The sequence below is a fragment of the Chenopodium album genome, chromosome 1 (assembly GCF_948465745.1).
Source record: "Chenopodium album chromosome 1, dcCheAlbu1.1, whole genome shotgun sequence".
NCBI lineage: Eukaryota > Viridiplantae > Streptophyta > Magnoliopsida > Caryophyllales > Amaranthaceae > Chenopodium > Chenopodium album.
Window position 1 is genome coordinate 59,108,791 of NC_137834.1, and position 24,359 is coordinate 59,133,149.

Sequence of the window (24,359 nt, forward strand, 5' to 3'; positions counted from 1 at the left end):
TAAAATATTGTGATCACTTGAATTAAATTACAAGATTAAAAAGGAACCTAAGCCGGTTGTCCAAATTATCTAATTAGGCGTGATTTTCAATTACATATTCCCTTTAAAATGCAATATGGTGATCATAATAATAAAATAATAAACATTAATATTGGAAGCAATTTAATAATAATAGCATTAGTCAAATCGAATAATAAATTACCCTAATCATGATACTAGCAATATAAAAATAAAATAAGAGTAATTAAATTAATTAATTACTCACATTCCGCGCGTACCTTTAAATTGCTACATCATGAATAAACTGTTAGTAACTTCAATAAAAATATAAAGTAAATGGAAATTAAATTAAATTAAAAGTAGAGTTGATTTGGTACAAACCCTTAGTTAATTCTACCTTTTCATACCTTGGTTTTAAGTATAGAACTTTGGGTATTGTATGAACTCCTTGGATCAGAGTGCTTAAGGGAAGGAATGAAAGAGTAGGGAGGCTAGTATTTAGGATAAAGAGGGAGAAGAGAATTATTTGATGATCAAGCTTGTTGATTACTGAAAAAGGAAAGATATGACCTCTATTTATAGGGAAAAAAGAGGATCGAAGAATCAAGAAAAGATCGAGTTCGAATCGGATTAAAACTCCTGCGATAGACAGCAATTTTTGCGGTTTTTTTTTTATCATATCTTTTTATCCAGAAATCGTAATAAGATAAATAAGATATCGTTGGAAAGCTCTTGAAGTCTACTTTCTAACCCAATTAGAATCAGATTAAAATATTGTGTATAACAAAAGATATATCCGAAATAGTGAGACGGTGTCAGTTTTGGATAGTGTTTGATATTTTATTCATATCTTTTTCGTTATAGCTCAGTATTGATATTATAATATATCATTGAAAATATAATTTCAAGGTATATCCAACCATATAAAATTTGGATAAAAACTTTGAGGCACGAAAATAATATCTATCTATCTTTGAACGTCTTTCAATTCGGATAAAATTAGGACTTTAAAAAAAAGAGTTTTATTCAATTTCAAACTCTTTAATCTTATCCTTTCAAAAAAGATAATTAAGACATTTTAGAAACTTATAGAAGTTTCTAATTAATCCTAATTGGTTTAGGAATTGGATTAAATCATTTGGACCCTCCACATGATCATTGAGTCGTAGGTAAGGTGGGCTTAGGTTCGGCTTGGGCTTAGTTTAATAATTTGGCCATAACTTATTCGTTATAACTCGGATTTGGGATTACAATATATAATTAGAAAGCTCTTTTAAAGCCCCATCCAACTATTCAATCACTGGACCCAGATTATGGACCAAAATAAACTGGAATAAATGTTTTTATAAAAAGGACACGAAATGAATGATTTTAAAGGACACGATATGAATTATTTTGGGTTTAAAGGCACGAAAAGAGGAAAATAAGTTATGGTTTGGGGAAATGGGCTAGAATTTGGGTTGGTTTATGAAATGGAAATATGTATTTAAGCACTCCAAGATTAAATACTCAACCCGACCAATAATGGCGGTGAAAGGTTGTTCATCATCGGGTTTGATTTTGGGGAGACATTTTTAGGTGTCTACAGTTAGGCATTTGCTTGATAGCATCGGTAAAAGGAATTGAAAGGTGAATTTGTTTCAATGTTTCAAGAAATTTTCCAAATTTCACATCTAATTTTTTTCTAACACATTTGTGAGGATATGGTAGCTTTTACAATTGTTTTGTTTCTCTCTCTTTTTCTCTTTTCTCTTCACTCTCTTTTTCAAAATCTTTCTCTTTTTCACATTCTTTTTCTTTCTCAAATTCTTTTTTCTTTCTCACATTCTTTCTCTTTTTAATTCTCATGGTTTTGCTCTCTCTCTTGTTCAAAATCACTCTCAAGGGGAGGCTCACTCATGTTCATTCTCTCATTGCTTCTTTTAGGAACACTTTCTTCCAACACTTTACCACTCCTTGTTGATATAGCATTTACGGGCCTCTTAGGATCTAGTCATTGGGGTGAAAGTTTAGAAGTGCTAGTCCCTTCCTTCAAAGCATTGGCCAATTGAGAAATTTGTGTTTCAAGCATTTTATTATGGGTCATGACTTCACTAAATTTCTTTTCACTAGAGGCCATGAAAGTATTGAACATTTTAGTTTGACTTTCCACCATTTCCTCCAAGATAGACCTACTAGGTGGTGCTTGTGCATAGTAGTTGTCTTAGGGAGCTCTATTACCTCTAACATTCGAATTGGAAGCATTTTGATTAGAAGAACCTCTATTATTATTGTTGTTCCAATTGTTCCGGTTATTAGAGTTTCCCCCTTGGTGATATTGCCCTTGATTCCCATAGTTTCCTTGATTATTAGGATTATGGTTACCATAACCACCTTGTTGGTTGTAGTTACCTTGGGGATTTTGGTCCCTTTGGTTCCTATTTCCCCATTGATTTTGGTTATGGTAATCGTAATCATTTCCTCTTTGGTTATAGGAATTTCCCCCTTGTTCTCTTCGATTTGGTGGTAAGTATCTTTGATTGTCATTCCTATGTCTATTATCATAAGACAAGGCATTGACTTGTTCATTTTCATTTTCATTACCATCTTCGTATTGGGGTTGGGGTTGGGAATCATAATTAAAAGAAGAGGTATCATGGTCATATGACCCACAATTTTCACAAAACAAACATCCATGAGGCATGTTATTAGAAGTAGAGGGAGAAGAGTTAGAATTCATACATCTCCCCTTAGATTGGGAGGGATACTCTTGTGTTGAACTAGAGGTCTCTAGTTTTGCCTTGATGGACGTCATCTCCTTTCCAAGGTTGGCGATTTGGGAAGTCAAATTGTTGATGGCATTAAGGTGATCAACGGAGTAAACCGCATTTCCACCCTTGTTTAGAGACTCTCTCTCTCCTTCTTGCCAATCCATGTGGTGCCTCACCACATCCTCAATTATCTCTATGACTTGCTCCTCCGTCTTGTTCATAATCGGGCCACCCGCTCCCGTATCTCGGCTAGTCTTTCCTTGTGGGCTCAAGCCCCCATAGAATATTTGAAGCACTTGGTAGGTCGGAATTCCATGATGGGGACACTCCCTTTGATATTCTTTATACCTCTCCCAAGCCTCATAAATGGTTTCACTAGCTCGTTGACGGAAACCTTGTATCAAAACCCTTGCCTCAGCCGTCTTATTTTGAGAGTAGAATCTCCCTAAGAAAGCAGTTGTTACCTCGTCCCAAGTTCTCAAGGAGCTCGGCCTTACTTCTTTCTCAAGCCATTCAATAGCCCTTCCTATCAAGGAGAAAGGAAATAGCTTTAGTCTCACAAATTCTTGAGTTACCCCATTTACCTTGATTGTGTTGCAATATTTTTCAAATTCGTTTAAATGTGCAAGAGGGCTCTCATGTTTTGCTCCACTAAATTGCCTCCTTTCGATCAAATAAACCATTACGGGGCGTATTTCAAAATCATTGGCTTGAGTAACGGGTGGAGCGATGCCACTTGAAGCTCTATAAGCTCCCAGAGTTCCCAACTCCTTCAAGGGTCTTTGAATCGGTTGTTCCTCGCCAGCCATTTGTTCTTGTCTTTCCTCGAAATTGACCTCCCTAGTTGGGGAAGTAGTTAATGGCCTAGAACCGGCTCTCCTTCTTCTCCTATAGGTTTGCTCAATCTCGGGATCGTAAGGAACCAAAATCCTGTAATGATTTCTGCGCATACACTCTCGACAATTGCAATTAGTAACGAGGCTACAAGTGTAGCCAAAAAAGAAACACGCTCTTTTTGAAATTTTGTTGTTTTATGGTGAACTAGACTCAAGTAATCAATTAGCAATCAACAACACCACTCCCCTGCAACGGCGCCATTTTGATGGGCGTTAGAACGGTCGCACATTCCACACTCAATCAAACACATTTATTAACAAACACCTTACACACCAAGCATAATGATAAGTAAGAGTTCGGTCCACAAGGAACGGGATATGGTTGCTAAAGATCTTAACACTTAAGCTAATTCGAAGTCTATGTCAATTGGGGTTCGTCAAGTAGAAAAATAAACTATGATTCTAAATCGATGGATTAAAGACAATAGGGAATGGGATCCACTCAAACAAGGCAATTAGGCAAACGGGGAGCAAAATAGACAAGGTATAGCAAGGACAATATGTAAAATCAACCTCATGCAATTAGAAAACAACTCACACTACTAAACTTAGATTCCTCATTAGTCTAGCAATAGATGATACATAATCAAATTGCAATAAGTAATGACATACTCAATTTACATTCCCATGTCAAACTAAGCATATCATGCTATCAAGCTCCTAAGTCAAGGGTAGCTAATCCTATCATTGATGAAGAACTAACAAGAAATCTCATATAATCAATTTAATTGCAATACAAACATCAATGCTTCTCCCACATTTGCATAATTAACCCAAAAGGTTGAGCTTCACCCAAGCCCTAGCAAGTAGACTACTCACAACTCATGTTTATCAACATGCAAACAAGTATTAGGGTTCTAACTTCTTCAATAATTGGGTAAAAGTTATTAACAATTGAAATAACTATCATCCAATAACAAATTATCAAGAACTAAGAAGATTTAAATATCATGCAAGAACAAATAAAATCAGAAATTGAATGGAGAAAAGTAGAAGGAATTATTTAATTGAGGCTTGGAAATGTTGAATACAAAGTGCCAATTCTTGAGGATGAATCTTGAAACCAACGATTACAATGATTAATTTGATGAAAACTAAGCTAAATTAATGTTTCAAACTAAGAGGAGTATCTAAAAACTAGGATATTTCTGTCTAAGTTACAAATGAACTAAAGGGGAAGTATTTATACTCCCCGAAACACATAGGGAAATCCGTCAAAAGAAAACGGATTCCCAGCGAAGGAGCGTCCGCTCCAACTGAGGAGCGCCCGCTCCACGTCTAGTAGTGCCCGCTTCAGAATGTTGCATGCCCTCTCCAGCTGTCTTCAGAATTCAAACAGTTTTGAAAGTTTGGGGAGGAGCGCCCACTCCACGGCGAGGAGCGCCCGCTCCTCACAGGGTGCACTTGACATTAAGTTTGGCCGAAACTTGGCAGAAGGTTTGGAGCGCCCGCTCCTGAGGGGTGCACGCCCACTCCAGCTAGAGCGTCCTCTCTATTCTCTAATTTCCTTGCCTTGAACATAAACCATGCATTGAATGCTTGCCAAATTGAGTCAATAGACCTACAAAACATGGACAAACACAAACCAAGAGGGGGCAAGGCCGAGACAAAACATTTTCATTCAAAAACGGGTTAGAAAGAGGGGAAATGAATGCAAAATCGGGTTTAAATTAACACAATAAGTTGTCAAATAAACCACTTATCAAAGGGCAAAATTGTATTTTCCTTAAAAACACTCTTTTATTCTAATTAAAACTCTAAAAAGTCAACAAAAGTCAATTTATCAATGCTAATTGAATTAGGAATTAAAAGAACCTTATAGAAGAATCTAGAAGACTAAAACCAATCCTAATTGCATTAGGAATGATAAATCAATATTAGGCCCTCCTCTAGATCATTGGGCCGCATATAAGGCTTAAACCGGGCTCAGTTTAGTAATTTGGCCATAACTTCCTCATTATTCATCGGAATTGGGCTTATAATATATCGTTGGAAAGCCCTTTTCAAGACCCATCCAACTACAGCATTATTGGATCCATACTATGGACCAACCAAACTGTATTGGCTGTTTTCTTAAAATAGGTTTTTAAAAACAAAAGAAAAGAAAAGAAATTAAAACTATCCGCAACACTAGACTTTCCACACTTTCACTTCATTCGATTATGATTCGACGTGAAAGGTACTCATCACCGGGTTTGGTTTTGGGGAGACACAACTGGGTGTCTACACTATCCCTTGATCGTGGTTGCCTTAAATGATCCGTGAACGGTTTACAAGTTCCTTAAAAACTTGTTGGCGGCTCCCTGCTTTGTTTTGTCCCTAATCGTATGTCAATTTCCACTTCCTATGAGTGCCAAGCATATTCACAACATGCTTAACGTAGGCGCACTTTGAATGACGCCCGCAATTTGGCGACTCCACTAGGGAGGATTATTGGTTATTTAGCGATTTTAGTGATCGGTATTTAAATGAGATGAGTGGATGCCACTTGAAAGATTCTTAAATTGTATTCTTGCAATTTAATTGGCATTTATGCATATGCATTGACGTTTTAACGTCGTATTTAGGTTTGCCTCGTAGGAAAATTGAATAACTTGATCGCAAACGAAAAAACAGAGGTACCAGTCAGATTTCCTAATAACGGCAAAAATTGTCGTGTCACGGCACAGATTACGGTCACGTGGTAGCTTGTATCGTGACACGATAATTTCCGCCGTGTTGCGGCAATCTGTACCGTGACACGGTGCTTTCTGTCGTGTCGCGCCAGTCTTGAAATCTTTCCAGTGGCTTTATTTTTTCTCACAATCAACATCCTTCGATTTTTCTGAAAATCGTTTGTGTTCTACATACGTTTTAGCCTCGAGGGATTTATGCTCTATCAACAAAAAAACGTTTATGACAATTTGGGTTCATCTGAGTTATTAAATCCACCCAAACCATGGAGTCAAGTTAGATTTAATCATGAACTCGTGGAGCCGCCCGTTGGCATACACCCTCAAGGGATGAAGGGAGACTGTCTTGCTAACGCGTCCAAACTCTTAACCATGGTACCCTTTTGACACCAAATAAACTTGACCATAGTGGAACATAGAACTTGACCTTAGGTTGCAAACTCTTCTTTGCATCATTGTGCCTATGTGCTCTATGTGTGTATATTTGATCATTTTGATCCTAACTGCAAACACCTGATTTTGTCTCCCCAATAAAACCCAGTGATGAGTACCTTTTATGTCATTGATTATCGAGCAAGGTTGATATTTGAGGGTTTGGTCCCAAATCTCTATTTCAATTAATATTGTTTGATTTAATTTTTATTGAAGTTTACTAACGTGTGTATTGTTTTGATAGAAAGAAATACGAGGCAACAAAGTGAGCAATTCAATTGCTCTATTCTTTTAAAAAGCTTGCTTAGATTATACTAATTCCTAGTATAATGTTTAGGGTGCATCCTATTTCTTATATCATGCTAGTATCATGTTAGGGATGAAGCTTTGACTTTTATTATTTAGTGACATGCTAACATTAGTTATTAATCATGTTAGTATCATGCCTAGGATCTTGCTAATATTTTTTTTTTTTTAAGAAATCTTGCTAATATTATTATGCTTTGATGATGACATATATTTTTATTATTTTTATGATAATGATTGTTGTGTCAATATTATTATGTTGCTTGACGATATCATTGTTATTGCTTGATCACGCCCTCTCTTGCAGGTTTAAAGGAAATTTGTACTTGAAATCACGTCTAATAAGATAATTAATAATTTGGTTTAGGCTAATATGATTTTAATTAAACTGATCGTCAATAATAGATTTATTTGTGCATTAATAATCAACCAACATAGATTAAACAGGTTTAGGGCTAACTCAATGATTGTATGTTGATCGGAAAGCGCACATGAATATTATAAGAATAAAGTAGAGGCCTATTTAGAGCGGGTTCAATCTCTTTTAGGTTGGATTCGTACCATCATCCCCGAATATCTAGTCATGGTTCCGGACCACTATGGAGTTAGCGATCTCTGTGATCGTGAATGGGATGTAACCTTCACACCCGTGAATGATTTGCAAGTTCCTAAAACTTCTTGGCGACTCTTATGCTCTAGCTTCTTTCCCTTTGGACGCCACCATGTTTAAGTGCATGATCACAATGGGGCTCAAAGTTGAGTGTTGAAATATTCCCTACACTAACCTTAATGATCTTTCTTCGTCTAGAGTGGTTTATTTTATGAATAACTAATGCCAATGGACCATACTCACTTAGTAATTAGCGTAAACTCTAAAATTGAAAAAAAAAGCTGTAAAAACTCGCACAAAAACAACTTGGAATTGATTGCCGTGCCACAGTAGAAATGTCGCGTCACGGAAATCAGTGTTATGTCACGGCAGCTTGTACCGCACCACGGTATAGTTTTCCGTGTCACGACAGTAGTGCCATGCCACGGTGCCCATATTAAAGCCAGTTAGTCCCTGATTTAGTCTTCCATGCTACTTTGGTCCACTCGTCAGTCGTTTTGATACTGTTTACATGTCTAGCCATGCGATCATACCACGAGTATTATAAGATCACCTAATCACTCACGAGTCAAGTATAGCCCACACACTTTCTTTATTTTTCGACTCAAGTCGTGCACCATTTCGTTTATGATTGTATACTAGGTTCATGCACCTCTTTTTTCGTCATAAAAAATGAGTGGAGTTTTCTAATCCGTTTTCAAAATGTGTTTTTCCTTTTTTCTCTTCCATTTTGAGTAGTGAGTCAAACCATTAAGTATATTTGTTTCAATATCGCAGCACTTGGTCAAGAAGCAGGGGTAGATTGGTACGATTTGAGTCATTGCCACAACAACCTCTTATACCTAAGAGGCGTACAAGGAAACCACCACAATCATCTCCACGAATTTCTTCTCCATCTCTAGTTTACTTTCAACTCATGGCCACTAAAGAAGATATTGAAAACATTAGTAAATCTATCGAGGCACTCTCTGCCATGATACAAAATCTCACTACCAAGGTCACCACCATGGAGCAAATAATGTCACTATGGTCGTGGTGGACAAGATCAAGGAGCAAGAGAGTAAGATTTCCGAGGACTTCACCTATGTGGAACAATCTTCCACACCTTTGGATATGAAGGACAGGCTTCCTGCAAAATTCACCACTGCTGATATTCCAAAATTCAAGCCCACTAAACAACCTAATATTCCACTTAAAGGCCTTTTCTACAACCATGGTTCTCAAGGGATTGGATGCAACACTCTTCCCTACGGTGTTCCCTCTCTCCTTAGAGCATGTCGGCCAACAATGGTTTTATTCTCTAGATACCAAGCACACTGCAACTTGGCAAGATGTCACTGAAAGTTTTATGAATCGTTACAAGTGTAACATTCAAGCTAGAACTTCTGAACGTGAACTCTCCATTCTCAAACAAAAAGAGAATGAAGGCTTCACTGCTTATCTGAACAGGTAGAGGGAAACAGATGCACTGTTGGTGGATCCTCCCAAATAAAAGGAGATGGTTCGTCTCTTCATCCAGAACCTAACTCACAAGTACAAGCAACATCTCAAATTCCTGCCCTTGAACACTTTCGAAGCTGTATATGATATATGTATCAACATTGAGGACGAGTTAATAAAGACTGCTGGTAGTAACAACAATAATAGCACTTGGAAAAACAAGAAGAACAACCTTCCTTCTTCTTCGTCTTCTAAGCCCGAAAATACTACCAATAATATAAGCCAGGTCAATATCAATGAAGTGCTAGCTCTTGATACTCCCCTTAAAAGGAAAAGGAGAACCTACACTCCTTTGGGAATGACATACGACACCGCCTTTGATCGCCTTTACGATCAAGGCTTGATTACACCTATTGGACCATTCCTAGAGCCAAAATTTGAACAAAGGAGTGCCAAGTAGAATCCAAATACCCACTGCAAATTCCATCAAGGAGTGGGCCACACCACCGAGCAATGCTGGAATCTGAAAGATGTCATTCAAGACTTGGTTGACGCAAAAAAGCTTCCTGTCCCTCCAGACGGCAAGAAGTAATGAAGACAAGGCGCACGTCGAATCTTTCGCGCAAGATTTCATGATTTCTCTCTTATTTTTTTATTTACTTCCCTTTTCCCCACTCAAGTCTAGTATAGATTTCCCTTTTTGTCTTTATTTGAGCATTTTGATAGTTTGTTCACCTTTTTTCCATTATTAAAATGAGCATTTCTTTTACATCTCGATCATGTTATTTTCACATAAAAAAATAATATTATTAAAAAAAAAAACTTTTTCTGAACCAAGCACAAGGTATACCAATGATTTGAGGCACCCTTTGCAACCTATCATTTCCCCTTTAACTATCCACACACATTACATGTCCCTTTTTCTTCACTAACCACTTTGAGCCTCGTCTCATGATTAGCCTTATTTATTCAACCCACATTCACCTAACCTTGGGATAAGAAGATGTGTAGTTTGGATAATATTCAAAAGCAAGTAAAAAAAAAAAAGCAGCAAAGCAATAATAAAACAATGTCTAAGGGCAAGTGTTCCAATGTATACGATATGAACACGTCTCGAATTGTGTCTCTCATCGAGTGCTTGGTACCGTGCCTGAGAAACATGTAATCTAAGTGAGTGATGGACCGCATGATCCGGGATTGCTCACATTGATTAAAAAGAATGCAAAGATGAACAAATAAATTTTACAAAGTTCAATTTCAAATACACATATATACTACAAGAAAGACCATTTATCGCGACAGCAAAAGTCGTTACAAAATATCAAAAGTCGTTGCGATAACGACATTTCTCATTGCAAGGTCATTGCGGGAATGGGCGTAGCCTAAGCTTTTGCAAAAAATTTTATCGTTGCAAAAAATCTATTTTTCGCGACGACAAGAGTTTTTGCCAAATATATGTTGTTGCAAAACACACTAAATTCGATTATTTAGATATCAATTTTGGCGACAGAAAATGTTGTTGCAATAAATCTTTTATATGTATAGCAACAACAAAAGTCGTAGCAAAAAATCTATGCTTTGCTACGACTCTTATTGTTGCTATAAATATTGTACTCTACCCTACAACAACAACATTGTTGTAGCTAAAAAGATATATGTTTTACCATGAAAAGGTGGCACTACAATATAAATTTCTTGATAACAAATTTTAGATATATGTGGTCAGAATAACTACATCAAACTATAAATTAGTCATACCCAAATGGAAATAATTGTAATTAGACCTGTCAAATACATGATATATTTTGGTATTAATCCAAAAACTAACTAAGGATCCTTTAATGTTCTTAATATAAATAATGACATTATACTACATATATAATGTCGAATACTTTCTAACATTCTCCTATCTTTTTAAGTACCAAAAAATTACATTTTCATGTGCTTAATAAACATAAAAGAGACCTTCAGTCATTAAAAGGAAATTACAATCCTTGGCAAAAAAATCCATTCATCAAACCTCCAAAATGAATGACCATGGCACCTGAAAATAAGTTTATACAAAACACAAAAAGTAAGTGCAAAATACAAAAAATAAGTACTAAACACTATCATGTCTTATGATTAGGAAAGTTCCTAGAATTATAGTAACATTGGCATATAAAGAAGCAATTCATGCTAGGAAAAAGCCTTGACTCCTCCTTTTGGTTTTCTTGATTGTAAAAAAATACTATTTACCTGGTTGTTAAAATTAACTAGAGTCCTCTATTTGCAAGCTACTACAATAAGTCCCTTTTAAAAGCCTCTATTTGCTCTTCTTGTTGTTTTTTGTACTCCTCTAGTTCTTGTTGTTGCTTTTGCTGGATTTATTCTAGCTCTTTAATTTTTTTTCTTGTTCTTGAATTTTTTCTTGTTGTTTAGATACAAGTTTGTTTTGCTCTAGTTATTGTTTGTTTTTACAATAAGCCCAGATAGCAGAACCTTTTCCACGAAAGTGACTAGACCTTGAACCTAAAACTTGAATCAATATCTCCTCTTGAGTCATTGAATCCCCTACCTTAGAAACAACATCTTTTAATTTATCTTGAAAGATATAAAAATAATCCAGAATAGAAAAACATCAGATTACTTTAAATCATAAATAATAAGAGTTATTACTTTAGTAGGACATACGTACATGTACTTCTTTTGAGCGTATCCCATTTGCCCATTCTAGCTCGCCTTTCCCATTATAGTGTGTGTGTTCAATAAGCTATATTACATCTGCAGAAGGCTTTGCATTTCCATTCTCTTTCGTCTACACATCAAAGATCAATTAGACTAATTTTAATGATAATAAAAGCAAAAGTATTTACTTTTTTAACCCATACATGAAATCAATCTTACCAGTACATCTTCTACTTCCACTAAAGCCCAATTTCCAGTTGTATGAATACATGTATTGGTAGACAGTCAATTCTTAGAGTTCCTTTCACTTACAAGCTACATGAGTAGTTTTCACAAAAAAAAAAAAAAAAAAAAAAAAAAAAAAAGTTGGTTATTACTTATAGAATGCTGACTAATTTAATGCTTTTGATTAGGAAAAATTACCTTAAATTCAGGTGATCCAAAATGCTTTACACAAGATTTCCATTGCTCTAAGGGTACATCAGGGGGAGGATTCTTCATACGCTCAGCATCATCTTTTCCACATTTGGGACTCTTGTAGTAGTAATGTAGCCGACATTTCCACAACCTATATAATCGTTGCATGGTGTCGACATCAAAACCGTACATATTCAAAGTCCGGCTAGATTCAATTTCAAACTTGTCCTACAATGTAAAAAGAATATAAATAATAAATAGCCAAACAGAATTTATAGCATTACGGTATTCCCTTTTTTTTTATCTTAACAACAATTATCAAGTTAATGTACCAGTGCTACCTGTATTTCTTTCCACATACTTTCACCAGCAACTGAAAAAGCTTCCTGCCAATTTCGAACATCCAATTAGGCCTTAGTTCTGACCACATGACCACACTCATTCACTAGGTGTCTTGCATTTTCTCCAATTGCAAGATCAATTTCATCAGGGATGTAAACTGAAAGTTTAGAGCCTTTTCCCTTGATTTTCATGTCAACAACATAACTTTTATATTTCCCCCTGTTTCCTCTTCCCCTTCTCTTACTTGTACCTGTTAGCATATAATAAAGTCTTACAAAGTATTCAAGAATTTCATAAAATCTACACATGTTATTAACTTTAAAATTTACCTTGAGTTGCATTTTCTAAACCTGTCATATTATCAATTTCATACATGCTAATAAATCCATTTGGAAAATTCTGTTTTATGCCTTCGTTCTATATTTCTTGTGCACTCCTTTTCCAACTCCAGCTTGTGCCTCCTGTAGAAATAAATTTTAAACTAAAATATACAATATTTGCGAACTTAGAAATAATAATCAGGAGGTTTAAATGAATTTAGACAAGAATGCAAGAACAAGTACAATTTTTTTTAAAGAACGTACTCAATAAACTCAATAAGCTCATCACAATTATGGAGAATATAAGAATGAATTTGATCACACTCCTCAAAACTAAGATGTACAGGAACACCTTGTCCAATATAACAACCAAGTGGTCTAAATATCTCAAGATTTGAAGTCCTGGTACCTTCAACAACCTCATCCCCATCATTATCATTTCTTGATTTTCGATTGAACTTAGTATCAATGTCACTCATATATCTTGAGCAGAATGTTAAGCACTCATCTGTAAGATAACCTTCGGCAATAGAACCTTCAGGATGTGCTCTATTTCGAACGTATGCTTTTAATGTTTGAATGTACCTAATGGTTAAAACAAATTTTAAAGTTAGTAAATTATTACCAAACAAGAAAATTAAACAATAAAATATTATAAAAGTGGGCTACCTCTCTATAGGATACATCCATCTATATATGACAGGTCCAACAATCTTAGCCTCTGCCGCCAAATGTATAACTAATTGCACCACCACATCAAAGAAAGAGGGGGGTAAATTATAAGCAAAGTTAACATAAAAGAATGGGATTTCATACATAACCAAGGAGGTAAGTTGTAGGGAATGAGAACCACAAGCCATATACTATATGGCAAATTGGCAAAAGGCTGAAAACCATCACAAGCTAGCCCAAGCCTTACATTATGTGCATCTGATTTAAACTCATTGAACTCTTCATCAAATGATTTCCATGCAACTGAATCAGCAAGATGCCTCATAATATCATCATCCTCTCTTTCCAATTTGTGCCACTACATATCTTTAGCAGTTTTTCTTGACATATACAACCTTTGCAACCTAGACTTCAATGGAAAATACCGTAGAACCTTGTGAGGAACTTGTACTCCCTTAGAAGAGCCTTTTTCATTATCTGTTTTCCACCTTGACAAACCACATTTAGAGCACTTATTCAAATTTTCATGCTCTTTCCAGTAAATGATGCAGTCATTTTGGCAAGCATTAATCTTTGTATAATCAAGACCCAAGTCTTTGATCAACCTTTTTGCCTCACAATAGGAATTTGGAAGAGTAGTACCCCAAGCTTGGCGCTGCAACTTCAGTAAATTGTCAAAAGAGCTATCACTCCAATTATTGAGAACCTTCAAGTGAAGCAACTTCACAATACATGACAGCTTTGACATTTTAGAGCCATCAACTGTCAAAGGCTCTTGAAATTCTTCAAGAAGTCGGTAAAACTTTCTAGCATCTTCATTAGGTTCTTGTAGACACCAAAAGGTGTCTCCCCAAAAACCAAACCCAGTGATTAATATCTTTCATGTCAATGATTATCGAACGAAGTGAAAGTCCGAAAAGTCTAGTGATGCGGTAGATTTTTTTATTAAAATTCCTTCTTTCTGTTTTCGAAAATCTACTCTAGTTATGAAAATACCTAGTCCAATTTAGTTTGGTCCATGATTAGGGTCCAATAACAGTGTAGTTGGATTGGGCTCGCAAAGAGCTTTCAAATGATATATTATAAGCCCAATTCGGATGAATAATGAGGAAGTTATGGCCAAAATACTAAATTAGGTCCGGAATGGTTTTTATATGCGGCCCAATGATCTAGAGCAGGGCCTATTATTAATTATTATTCCTAAAGTCATTAGGATTGACTTTATTCTTCTTGAATAATCTAGAATATTCTCTTAAATCCTAATGGAATTAGGATTGATAATTATATTTTAAAGAGTTTTATTTGGAATAAAATAAGTGTTTTATTTTGATAAATCTGATTTTAAAGCTGATAAACGCGGATTCTAATTACTTAATTATATCAGGAAAAGGATTATGTACAACGCATTTTTATCTTTTAACCAGCGCCAAATGACAGGTCTGTCGCACGGCGACAGGTATGCCACAAAACCAATTTTATTCTAATTCAAATTCTAACTCTTTCCTATCGGTTTCCGGACTATTTTTCTATAAATAGGGCCCTTCGCCTCCGTTTTCAAATCATCAACATCCACAATCAACAAGCTTGATCACAATCATCTCTCTTATCTCTCTAAGCTAAACTTATTCTCTCTATTCTCTTTCTAAAATTGCCCTTTTCAAAAACATCATACCGAATTCATTAGTTCTAGACACACCTAGCCAAGCTTGAAGTTGTCTTCGCCCTCGACGTGAAAGGTTGATACTTTCTGAGGGTTTAGTCCTAAATCCCTATTTCAATTATCTAATTTAATTGTTTGATTTAATATTTTATTGAATTTTACTAACGTGTGTATTCTTTTGATAGAAAGAGGTAAGAGGCATCAAAGTGAGTAATTTTATTACTCTATTCTTTAGAAAGCGTGTTTAGATTATATTAATTCCTAGTATCATGTTAGGATGTTCTTATTCTTTCTAATATCATGTTAGTATCATGTTAGGGCTAAAGCTTTGATTTTTATTGTTTAGTGACATGCTAGGATTTGTTATTAATCTTGTTAGTATCATGTCTAGGGTCTTGCTAATATTATTATGCTTTATTGAGATTGTGATGATGATTATTGTTGGATTGATTGATATCATGTTGCTTGATATATATTATTGTTATTGCTTGGTCACGCCTTTTATGCAGGTTTAAAGGGAAATTGTACTTGAAATCACGCCTAATAAGATAATTAATAATTTGGTTTAGGCTAATATGATTTTAATTCAAGTGATCGCCAATAATAGTTTTGTTTGTGCATTAATATCAACCAACATAGATTAAATAGGTTTAGGGTTAACCTAATGATTGTATGTTAGTCAGAAAGCGCACATGAATATGAGAAGAATAAAGTAGAGCCTATTTTATAGGGCGGGTTCAATATCTTTTAGGTTGGATTCGTACCTTCATCCCCGAATATCCAGTCATGGTTCCAGACCACTATGGAGTTAGCGATCTCTTGGATCGTGAAGGGGTGTAACCTTCACCCTGTGAACGGTTTACAAGTTCCTAAAACTTGTTGGCGACTCTTTTGATCTAGCTTCTTTCCCTTTGGACGCCACCATGCTTAAGTGTATGATCACAGTGGGGTTCAAGTTTGGGATGCTTGAAATATTCTCTGCAGTTCTACATGACTATTCTCAGTAATACCTTTCATGTTTTGCACATCGTTCCCTAAATTCATGCAAGTAATGCCACAAGCATCTTGTAACATATTAAGTTCACTATCGTCATCTAACTCACCATTTTCATTGACACTTTGTAAAATTTCCCCATGAAATTCCCAGAAGGTATAGTTCTCATACATTCCCCACTTAAGTAAGTCTAATCTTATATCACATCTCTTTTTACAAAATATATTTCGACACTTATTACAAGGACATCTAATAGTCTCATCTAATCTTACATGGGAATAGGCAAAATTTAAAAAGCCATCAACACCTTTAACATAATCAGGAGACAATCGATTTTTTATTTTCATCCATGTCTTATCCAAATCCATCTCCTAGTACTCGAAAAAAAAACATGTAGATTAATAACACAATACAAGGATAAAAATTTATAAGTTATAGAATTTAAAAAAAAATCAACCATTTTTATTAATCACAAGACACCCTCATACTCGCCAAACCAACACACAAACAACAAAACAAAACATAACACACCAGAGAAACAAAAACTAAAAAAAAAAAACCCCCACAACCCATTGACACAACCTGCCCCTCAAAAACAATGGCCCAACCAGATTAGCAGACACACCACAACAACATAAGCAAACTCAATTGCAGACCTCACACCCACCTTAGGAGGTTTTTAATAATTACCCCAAACTAAACTGACAATTCAACCAACAGCCCAACAAATAGGAAAAACGAAAACTACAACGACAACCCAGAAATTTATATGAAATTAATTTTCAACGACAAACTAATTTCAATGTAATATCATGCAACACATATTATCAACTATTAATTGAACTCAACTTCCACTTAGAAATAACCTTGACCATCCAACAATTACAAAAATTATGAAATTAACCCTTCAAATTATACCGAGATTGGTACCCAGATGCTAGTAACAACTAATAATCTTCTACTAGTAAAATTCTTCAGATCTAACCCTTCATTAAACCATAAAATCCAAACCATCATTTTTTTTAAACCCAAAAATTAAATTGAACCCGACAAAATTAAGACCCTACAAATTGAACACAACAATTAAAAGTTAGAAATCTTACATGCAAAGGCCAAGTAGTGACGCCGGTGGAAGGATGTGTCGCTGGTGAAGTCGTTCACTGTAGCCGCCGCCGAAGAACAATGAAGGAAAGAAAATGAAATTGTGTAAGGTTCTTGAGTGGGAAAGTGGTCTGGGGTTTTTTTGTTCTTAGAATAAGAACAAAATGAAATAAAAAAAGGATGGGAATTAGTTGTATGTCTTTTGTTTAATTTGGATATTTGTTTTATTTTTTTTATTTTTGATATATTGTTGGCAATGATTATTATTGTTGTTAAACATATTGATCTTTTTTGCCACAAACTATAGTTGTTACAATACTCAAGACTTAATTTTTCGCGACAACTACTGTTGTGGCTATACATTAATTTTTTTATTTGATACGACTACTTTCGTTGCAAATCATAGTTTTAAATTTTTACCCCGAAATTTTCATTGCCCGCGCTAATGGTTGTTGGAGGGAAACGAAAATTTTATTTTTTGCAACAAGATTTGCAACGGTATATTTGTAGTCGTTGCCAGAATTATATTTTGCAACGACAAACTTTAAGCCGTTGCAAAAACTTGTTGCGATAATTGGTTTTTCTTGTATTGACAATTACACATCTTAGGGGGTTTCTCTGAGGTCTTGAGCCTTTTACCCTTTCTTCTTTAAACCACTAGCTTAACCACATTACAACCCTCGAAAGACCTCTTTGAGGTATACATACACATGTGCAAAGTTCGGCTAGAGCTACGTTCGGCCTGATTCCTAACGGATACGTCGGCAACCTCACATCGAGGTGCGGCCACATTCATATTCATATTCAAATATGATTGAGTCAAAACACTTCCAATGCTTATCCCTTTCCATCTAGAGCTAGATTTCGGGGCTTGAATCCACATTACCCAGCCTAAAAAGTCACCATCTTGACTCTTTTCACATCTATTTCCATCACCATAGCCTTTGCAGCCAACCTTAGTATCACTTTCACACACTTCATTCACATATTCATGGCCATATCCTCCTTCCCTTAGGAACCCCTTATCATGAAGGCCATGTTTGGTAAATGGCTTTTTGGTAGCTTGTTGGTTAGCTTTGGCTTTTGACTTTTTTGTGTGGTTAAACAGCTAAAAAAAGTGTTTGGTAATTAGCTTTTCAGTCAGCGAAAAAGCTGGCTTTTAAGCCAAAATAAAAAAGCTGCTTTAAGTAGATTTTTTTATTGGCTTTTGGCTTATTGGCCCACAAATTATCAAATAAACAGCCAACAACCAACAATAAATTTACCAAACACTTTTATAAATAGCCAACTTAGTTAATTTCAAAAGCCATTATAAACAGCTAAACATTCCAGCTGGTTTAACAAGCCAAGTGAACCAGCCAAAAGCCATTTGCCAAACAAGGCCGAAATCTTGTTCCCACACCACACATGCTTCACGATAGCATCCAACAAAATCATCATCATCATTCGATAGGATTATCACAAATGTACTTAGCTTCCTGACCTAGGTACATTTATTAAGATTCGTTGTTACACTTGCTTAGATCCCTGACCTAAGCAATACTCAACAATCACCATTGTATACGTGCCTAGCTTCTAGACCTAAGCAACTTTCAAGATGATTTGTTTTTTATACACAGTATATATGATGCTTAGCTTCCTAACTTAAGCAACATACATTGTCAACAAACTACTGTGCTTAGCTTCATGATCTAAGTGCATTCATTGATCGTGTCACATGATGTAATTGTCCTTAGCCTCTTGGCCTACGAACATTCCTCATGCATACAATATTTTCAAGACGAGCAATTCAATTTGACAAGAAGAAAATCCATGCGATTCGTCTCACTTTGCTCAATGAGGAAGCTCATAACTTCTTCCCTTTTTCATGTATTTTCTTCTTGGGAAGTTCAAAAAACTTTTTCAAATTTTTCTCGACATGAAAGTACAAAACTTCTTCTATTTTTCATCTTTTTTATTTTAGGGAAGTTCAAAAACTTTTTCAAAATTTTTATTGAGGAAAGTTCTAAAACTCTTACTTGTTGAAAATTGTTATTATTATGGATGTCCATTATGGTGTATAACCCCCCCATCTTTATGACTCCCATTGTAACCCCCTTGTATTATGACTACTATACTACACTTTGTAACCCCTACTTAAATGTATGGAATCTTCATTGTCCATGTGAGTGATCATATGCTCATGTATAAATATGACACAGCTGAATGAAATGGATGGTAGAATACATTATCATCTATATCTTTCTCTACACTATCCTCTATTCTCTTTATTTTATAACACGTTATCAGCACATGAATTATATGTAATTTTTTAATAGGGGGGAGATATTATTTATTTCATTACTATATGTAATCCTTGTACATGAATTATATGATACATTTATGATCGCTCGGTCGTGTATATATACATTAGCTTTAATATCAATGTCGATAATTTATTTAATATAAGCGACCACATAATATCACATATTTACAATGACACCATCCTGAAGATGGATATGAATAAATGTCATTGACTATATATCAGTTGTAAATACTCCAATTAAAATTAATGTCCCAGAGAGACAACATCGGTTACTAATGAACTTAAAGCACGCCTGAAGCATGGTAGTCCAATAGATTTAAAATATAATAACCTTCGAAAAAAGGGAAGGATCGAAGCAACTATTGACAATGACAAATTTGAGGAAGTGATAAATCCCATTACGTTTATAGGAAAAATCACTTTTAGTAAAACTCATATGTTCCATGATTATATAAAAGACTCCAGAGAAGAGTACGAAATGTCCAACAAGTTTAACATGCATGTATCAAGATTATAGTCAAAGCTTATGAGTAATTACTAGATAAAGTATTAGTTGATTATCTTGCCAATTGTATAAAAAAACACAAGTTGATGTTCTAATATCACATCATATCCATGGCCATGCATAAAATAACTTTAATAAAGTGATCACTAGTGTTGGAAAACTAATCAATATTTAAATGTAGAGAAGTGATTGGATGTGATAATTTACTTAGGTCATTCGGGATTGTTAAATACCCGTTATGCATGGAAACTTGAAGTTTCACTTGATATAAAAAATTGTTGGAAATAAAGAAAGGAAATTCAAAGGGTCAGATATAGGCGCCCGATCAGGCGCCCGATCGGGCGCGAGAGAAGTCGTAAAATTCTGGAGTTCCGCCGCCCGATCGGGCAAGCTCCGCCCGATCGAGCGCCCGACCTGGCGCCCGGTCGGGCGAGCCCCGCCCGACCGGGCGCGAGAAGACATCTGGAAAAAGGGAGTGTCCGCCCGATCGGGCGCGTGTTTGTCCGTTGGACTCCAACGGTTCCCTTGGATTCCTCTTCTTATTTGATTTCTTATAACCCCCCATTTAAGAGGTTGATTATGGTGTTTTTAAAGACCATAATATTTCTGATTTTCTCTTCTTTGTTCATAGAAGATTCCTCCATGATCTTTCATCTTCTTTATTCATCTCTATAAATTGGAGGATATTTTCTGATTTTTATATACACAAGAAATACATATCAAACACAAGCTTGCTTAAACACATACTCTATATTGGGCATAAGTTACTTGGCTCCAACCTTCCACCCAAAAGTGCCTTTGTGTGGAAGAGGTGTGTTAACCTTAGGGAACGTGCCGGCGAATACAATAGTGAACCCCGGTTGCGCCGGAATTTCGTTTTCAAGTCAGTGATTTGCATCACGACACACCGTACTCTTTCATTGTCACAAGATCATCTTTTCGATCTTCTTATTTTAGTATATAGCCTTGAAAATACTTCTTATATTACAACAATTTGAAAACGAAATTATATATTTTCATTGGCTACTAATCGGGTATTGGTCGAAAGATTGGATGATGTCAAGAAAAAACAATTTTTTGGGAAAAAATATTGGTCACGTTTTTCTGGGAGCAGTCCCGGAAATGGACCCCGATCGAAGGTCAATCGTTGCCGGTTTGGGCTGAAATTTTGGGAGCTTGTTCGGGACATATGAAGCTTCATTTTCAACGGTTGGATTTTTAATAGGAAAATTTGTCAAAAATAACACCACCTTTGGGCGGTCTTCCCATAATAGTACCACCTTTTGATTATTCCAGAATAACACCACCTTTCATATGTATTTGCCAAAAATGAAACAAAACCGGTTGGTAACCTGTTGTATTGGTTTCTTATGACATGTGTCACAATATCATTGGTCAATTATTTTTATTTTTATTTTTTTTTTAAAAAACCTAAGTAATTAAAATAAAGTTAAAATTAAAAAAAACCACCACCTAGCCTCCCTGCCCAACCCTCACCCTCGCCGGCGCCCCTCCCCCCGCCCTCGTCGTCGATCAACCTCCCTATCCTTCCTCCTCCCCTGAACGACACCCCTCCACGGCTCCACCCATTCCCCCACCCTTAAACAACCCACCACCAAAACCCTAGCCTACGAAAATTAGGGAGAGGAAGCCGAAATTGAAAAGGGAAGGAGGGAGGGGGCCGAAATCGGAAAAGGGAAGAGGGAAAAGGGTCGGCCGGAAAGGGGTCGGGAAGGGGAGAGGGTGGTGCAAAGGGGTCGAGCAGGGGAGGTGGGTGCCGAAAAGGGGTAGGGAAGGGGAGGGGGTGACGGAAAGGGGAGGGGGTGCTGGAAAGGGGGTCGGAAACTAGGACGGGGGCCGGGGATAGGGTTGTTTTAGGTTGATGGTCTTGGTGGGGGTGGTGGATGTCGGCGAATGGTGGTGGATGCCGGTGATAGTCGTGGGAAAGGGGGTTAATTTATTGTTTTTTTTTTAAGTTTTTTCAAAGTCAAAAATAAAAATAAAAATAATTGACCAATCATACTAGGACGCGTGTCCCGGAGTAACCTGTAAAATAGGTGACCGGTTTTTTGTTTCATTTTTGGCAGATGTGTGTCAAAGGTGGTGTTATTTAGGGAAGACCGGTGAAAGGTGGTGTTATTTTTAGCAAATTTTCCTTGTTAATATCTGCTCATGTTTTGGAGTAATCGCTTCAATGTTAAGCTGCATTTTTGGAGAGGAAATTTGGGCGTACTACGGAGAATGCTCATCTTTGACAATTGAATTAATTCAAGGGAGGTCCTCTCTAAACTAGTTTTATTTTGATTATGCTTAGCACGTGATTTTAATTCTAATAATCTTCTTGGAAAATATATGAGTTGTGATTTTTGGTATTATAATATTAGATGATTATTTTGTCCATAATGTAGTATTTGTTACATGATTATTAGTTTATAGGCTAAAGTATAATCCATGTTATATATGTGTGATGTTACATGGCATGATTATTTCTATGTCTTTGTTCTATGCTTGTGGTTTGAACTTAGCACTTAGAAATACGTTAGGTGGTTTTATTTACCAATTTGTTAATTTTTTAACATATGTGTTGTTTTGTTCATTGAGAAAGTAAATATTAGGTTATTGCTTTAAATTAATTTTCTTTTAGCAATATGTTGTGTTCCTAATATTTACATGCCTATTTTAATAAATAGTTCATGGTTGTTTAAGACTTGTTAAATTGTTAGTTATACCATGAATTTTGTGATTATGTGGAGTGTGATGCAATATCAAAGTCTATTACTTTTGATACATATGTGTTGATAAACATATATATATATTCATGTTGCTTGTGGGGACTTTGTTCATGCTCATGATAACGCTCTTTTTGCATACTTCTTCTCAAAACTTGTGTTAATTCTTTCAATTTATTAAGTATGAGATGTTTTTGAATGAGAATTATGTAATTATTTTGTGAAGCTAAGAGCCATATGTGTATCATTTTCATGGAGAACATGCTTAGTAGTTGTTGTATTTGTGACTCTTAGTGGTGTCATAGTTCTTGTTGAGAATGGATGACTACTTTAATTAATTTTTAATACTCTTGAAATACTTTTGGTGACTATTTTTGATATGTAGTGTGTCAACCTTATGATGAATTTTTGGAAGTATGATAATGTTTGAATTATTATTTAATTCAATGGTTAGGTTATTTTACTTCTTTGTTTATCCACCTTAAGAGAGAGTTTTCAAGAGTTATTAATTCTTATTACGTGTTTTGTTCATATTTGTTCTTACTTGGTTCAATTTGGTTTGGTATTGACATTTCTTTAAGGAATATTTATCGATTTCTTATGTGTGGGAAGTGATTCTTAAGAATTTTATTTCTTTTGGTGCTATGTCTAGTAAATCTCCACATAATGTCAATATTTTCCAAGCAAAGAACATGAATTCAAATGTGCTCCAAGAAGCTCAAAATACTTAGTGGATGCACAATCACTACAAGTGGTGGTCATTGGGTTGTTCGTCATTGATCGCTAAGGTAAATTATTAAAAGGCACTATGGAGGTATGTTCACATATTCCTTCTCCTTATCAACTATGTTTTGATTTTAGACTTAACTTTAGCATGTGGGGGTTATGATTCTATGAGTGTAGAATTTTGTAGTAGGAATTTAGTCCTTATATATATACCCCATGTGAAAGGAATAGAGTTTACCATGTCTAGTTTCAATACTTAAGTTGAAGACTTATATCGTCCAATGTGGTGGAAAAGTATATGAGAATAAATGTTGGACTCAAAGTCTTAGTTTATTTGATATTTTGGATTTGCTTTTTAAGCAAATGATACTATGCTTCATGACTTTGTTTGTGAATGTTGGATTGTCTCCATATACCACAATGTTGGATTATTGAATGTCATTGTTGGATTATCTCCATGTACTATAATATTTGGCAATCTCCATTCATCACAATTAAATTATCTCCTTTACTTTAATTTGTTTTTAGCAATTCTATGCATTATGTCATGTTTGAGTGATTGGCTATGCATATGAAATTCTCATGTCTCTTGATTGCTATATTCCCATATATGCATTTATTTTGTTTATTGAGTAAACAAGTTAACTATAAGAGGAATAAGAGGCATCATTTTTAGTTTCTCTTCTATTTGATGCAAAGCATGAAAGTGACTAGTTATGCTAAAGACTATTATTTATTTGTCTTGATTTGGTTTCTCGATGCAATGTGTGAAGAGTATTTCCTTAACTTAATGAATTGATTACGTGAGTGATTGG

The 24,359-nt window shown here is 35.5% G+C and overlaps 1 protein-coding gene, 2 long non-coding RNA genes and 1 other non-coding gene across 5 annotated transcripts; 1 reads left to right on the forward strand and 3 right to left on the reverse strand.

Moving 5' to 3' along the window:
• Positions 1–3,059: 3,059 nt before the first annotated feature.
• LOC145566275 (small nucleolar RNA R71) lies at positions 3,060–3,165 on the forward strand. The gene has a single exon (XR_014095393.1). It is a non-coding gene; the product is annotated as a small nucleolar RNA R71 (small nucleolar RNA).
• A 7,689-nt stretch (positions 3,166–10,854) lies between these two features.
• Positions 10,855–12,097, reverse strand: LOC145591655 (uncharacterized). 2 transcript variants are annotated; one of them, XR_014102346.1, is made up of 3 exons: positions 11,993–12,092; positions 11,345–11,903; positions 10,855–11,150 (listed from the first exon to the last, which is right to left on the reverse strand). It is a non-coding gene; the product is annotated as an uncharacterized LOC145591655 (long non-coding RNA). The 2 variants fall into 2 exon arrangements; XR_014102345.1 differs by having other exon boundaries at positions 11,345–12,097.
• Positions 12,098–12,127: 30 nt separating this feature from the next.
• Positions 12,128–13,453, reverse strand: LOC145591746 (uncharacterized). The gene is made up of 3 exons (XR_014102347.1): positions 13,126–13,453; positions 12,862–12,993; positions 12,128–12,782 (listed from the first exon to the last, which is right to left on the reverse strand). It is a non-coding gene; the product is annotated as an uncharacterized LOC145591746 (long non-coding RNA).
• A 429-nt stretch (positions 13,454–13,882) lies between these two features.
• LOC145633420 (uncharacterized) lies at positions 13,883–16,546 on the reverse strand. Its single transcript, XM_081685529.1, has 2 exons — positions 16,195–16,546; positions 13,883–14,349 (listed from the first exon to the last, which is right to left on the reverse strand). The coding sequence occupies exons 1-2, from the start codon at positions 16,544–16,546 to the stop codon at positions 13,883–13,885; spliced, it is 819 nt and encodes a 272-aa protein (XP_081541655.1).
• Between the last annotated feature and the right edge of the window lie 7,813 nt (positions 16,547–24,359).

Bases quoted from the DNA above. Each gene is read 5' to 3' on its own strand.
- LOC145633420 (XM_081685529.1), bottom strand. From the start codon at position 16,546: ATGGATTTGGATAAGACATGGATGAAAATAAAAAATCGATTGTCTCCT. The intron at 14,350-16,194 runs GTATTACTGAGA...GGTGTCTACAAG, and splicing joins CGATGTGCAAAACATGAAAG to AACCTAATGAAGATGCTAGA.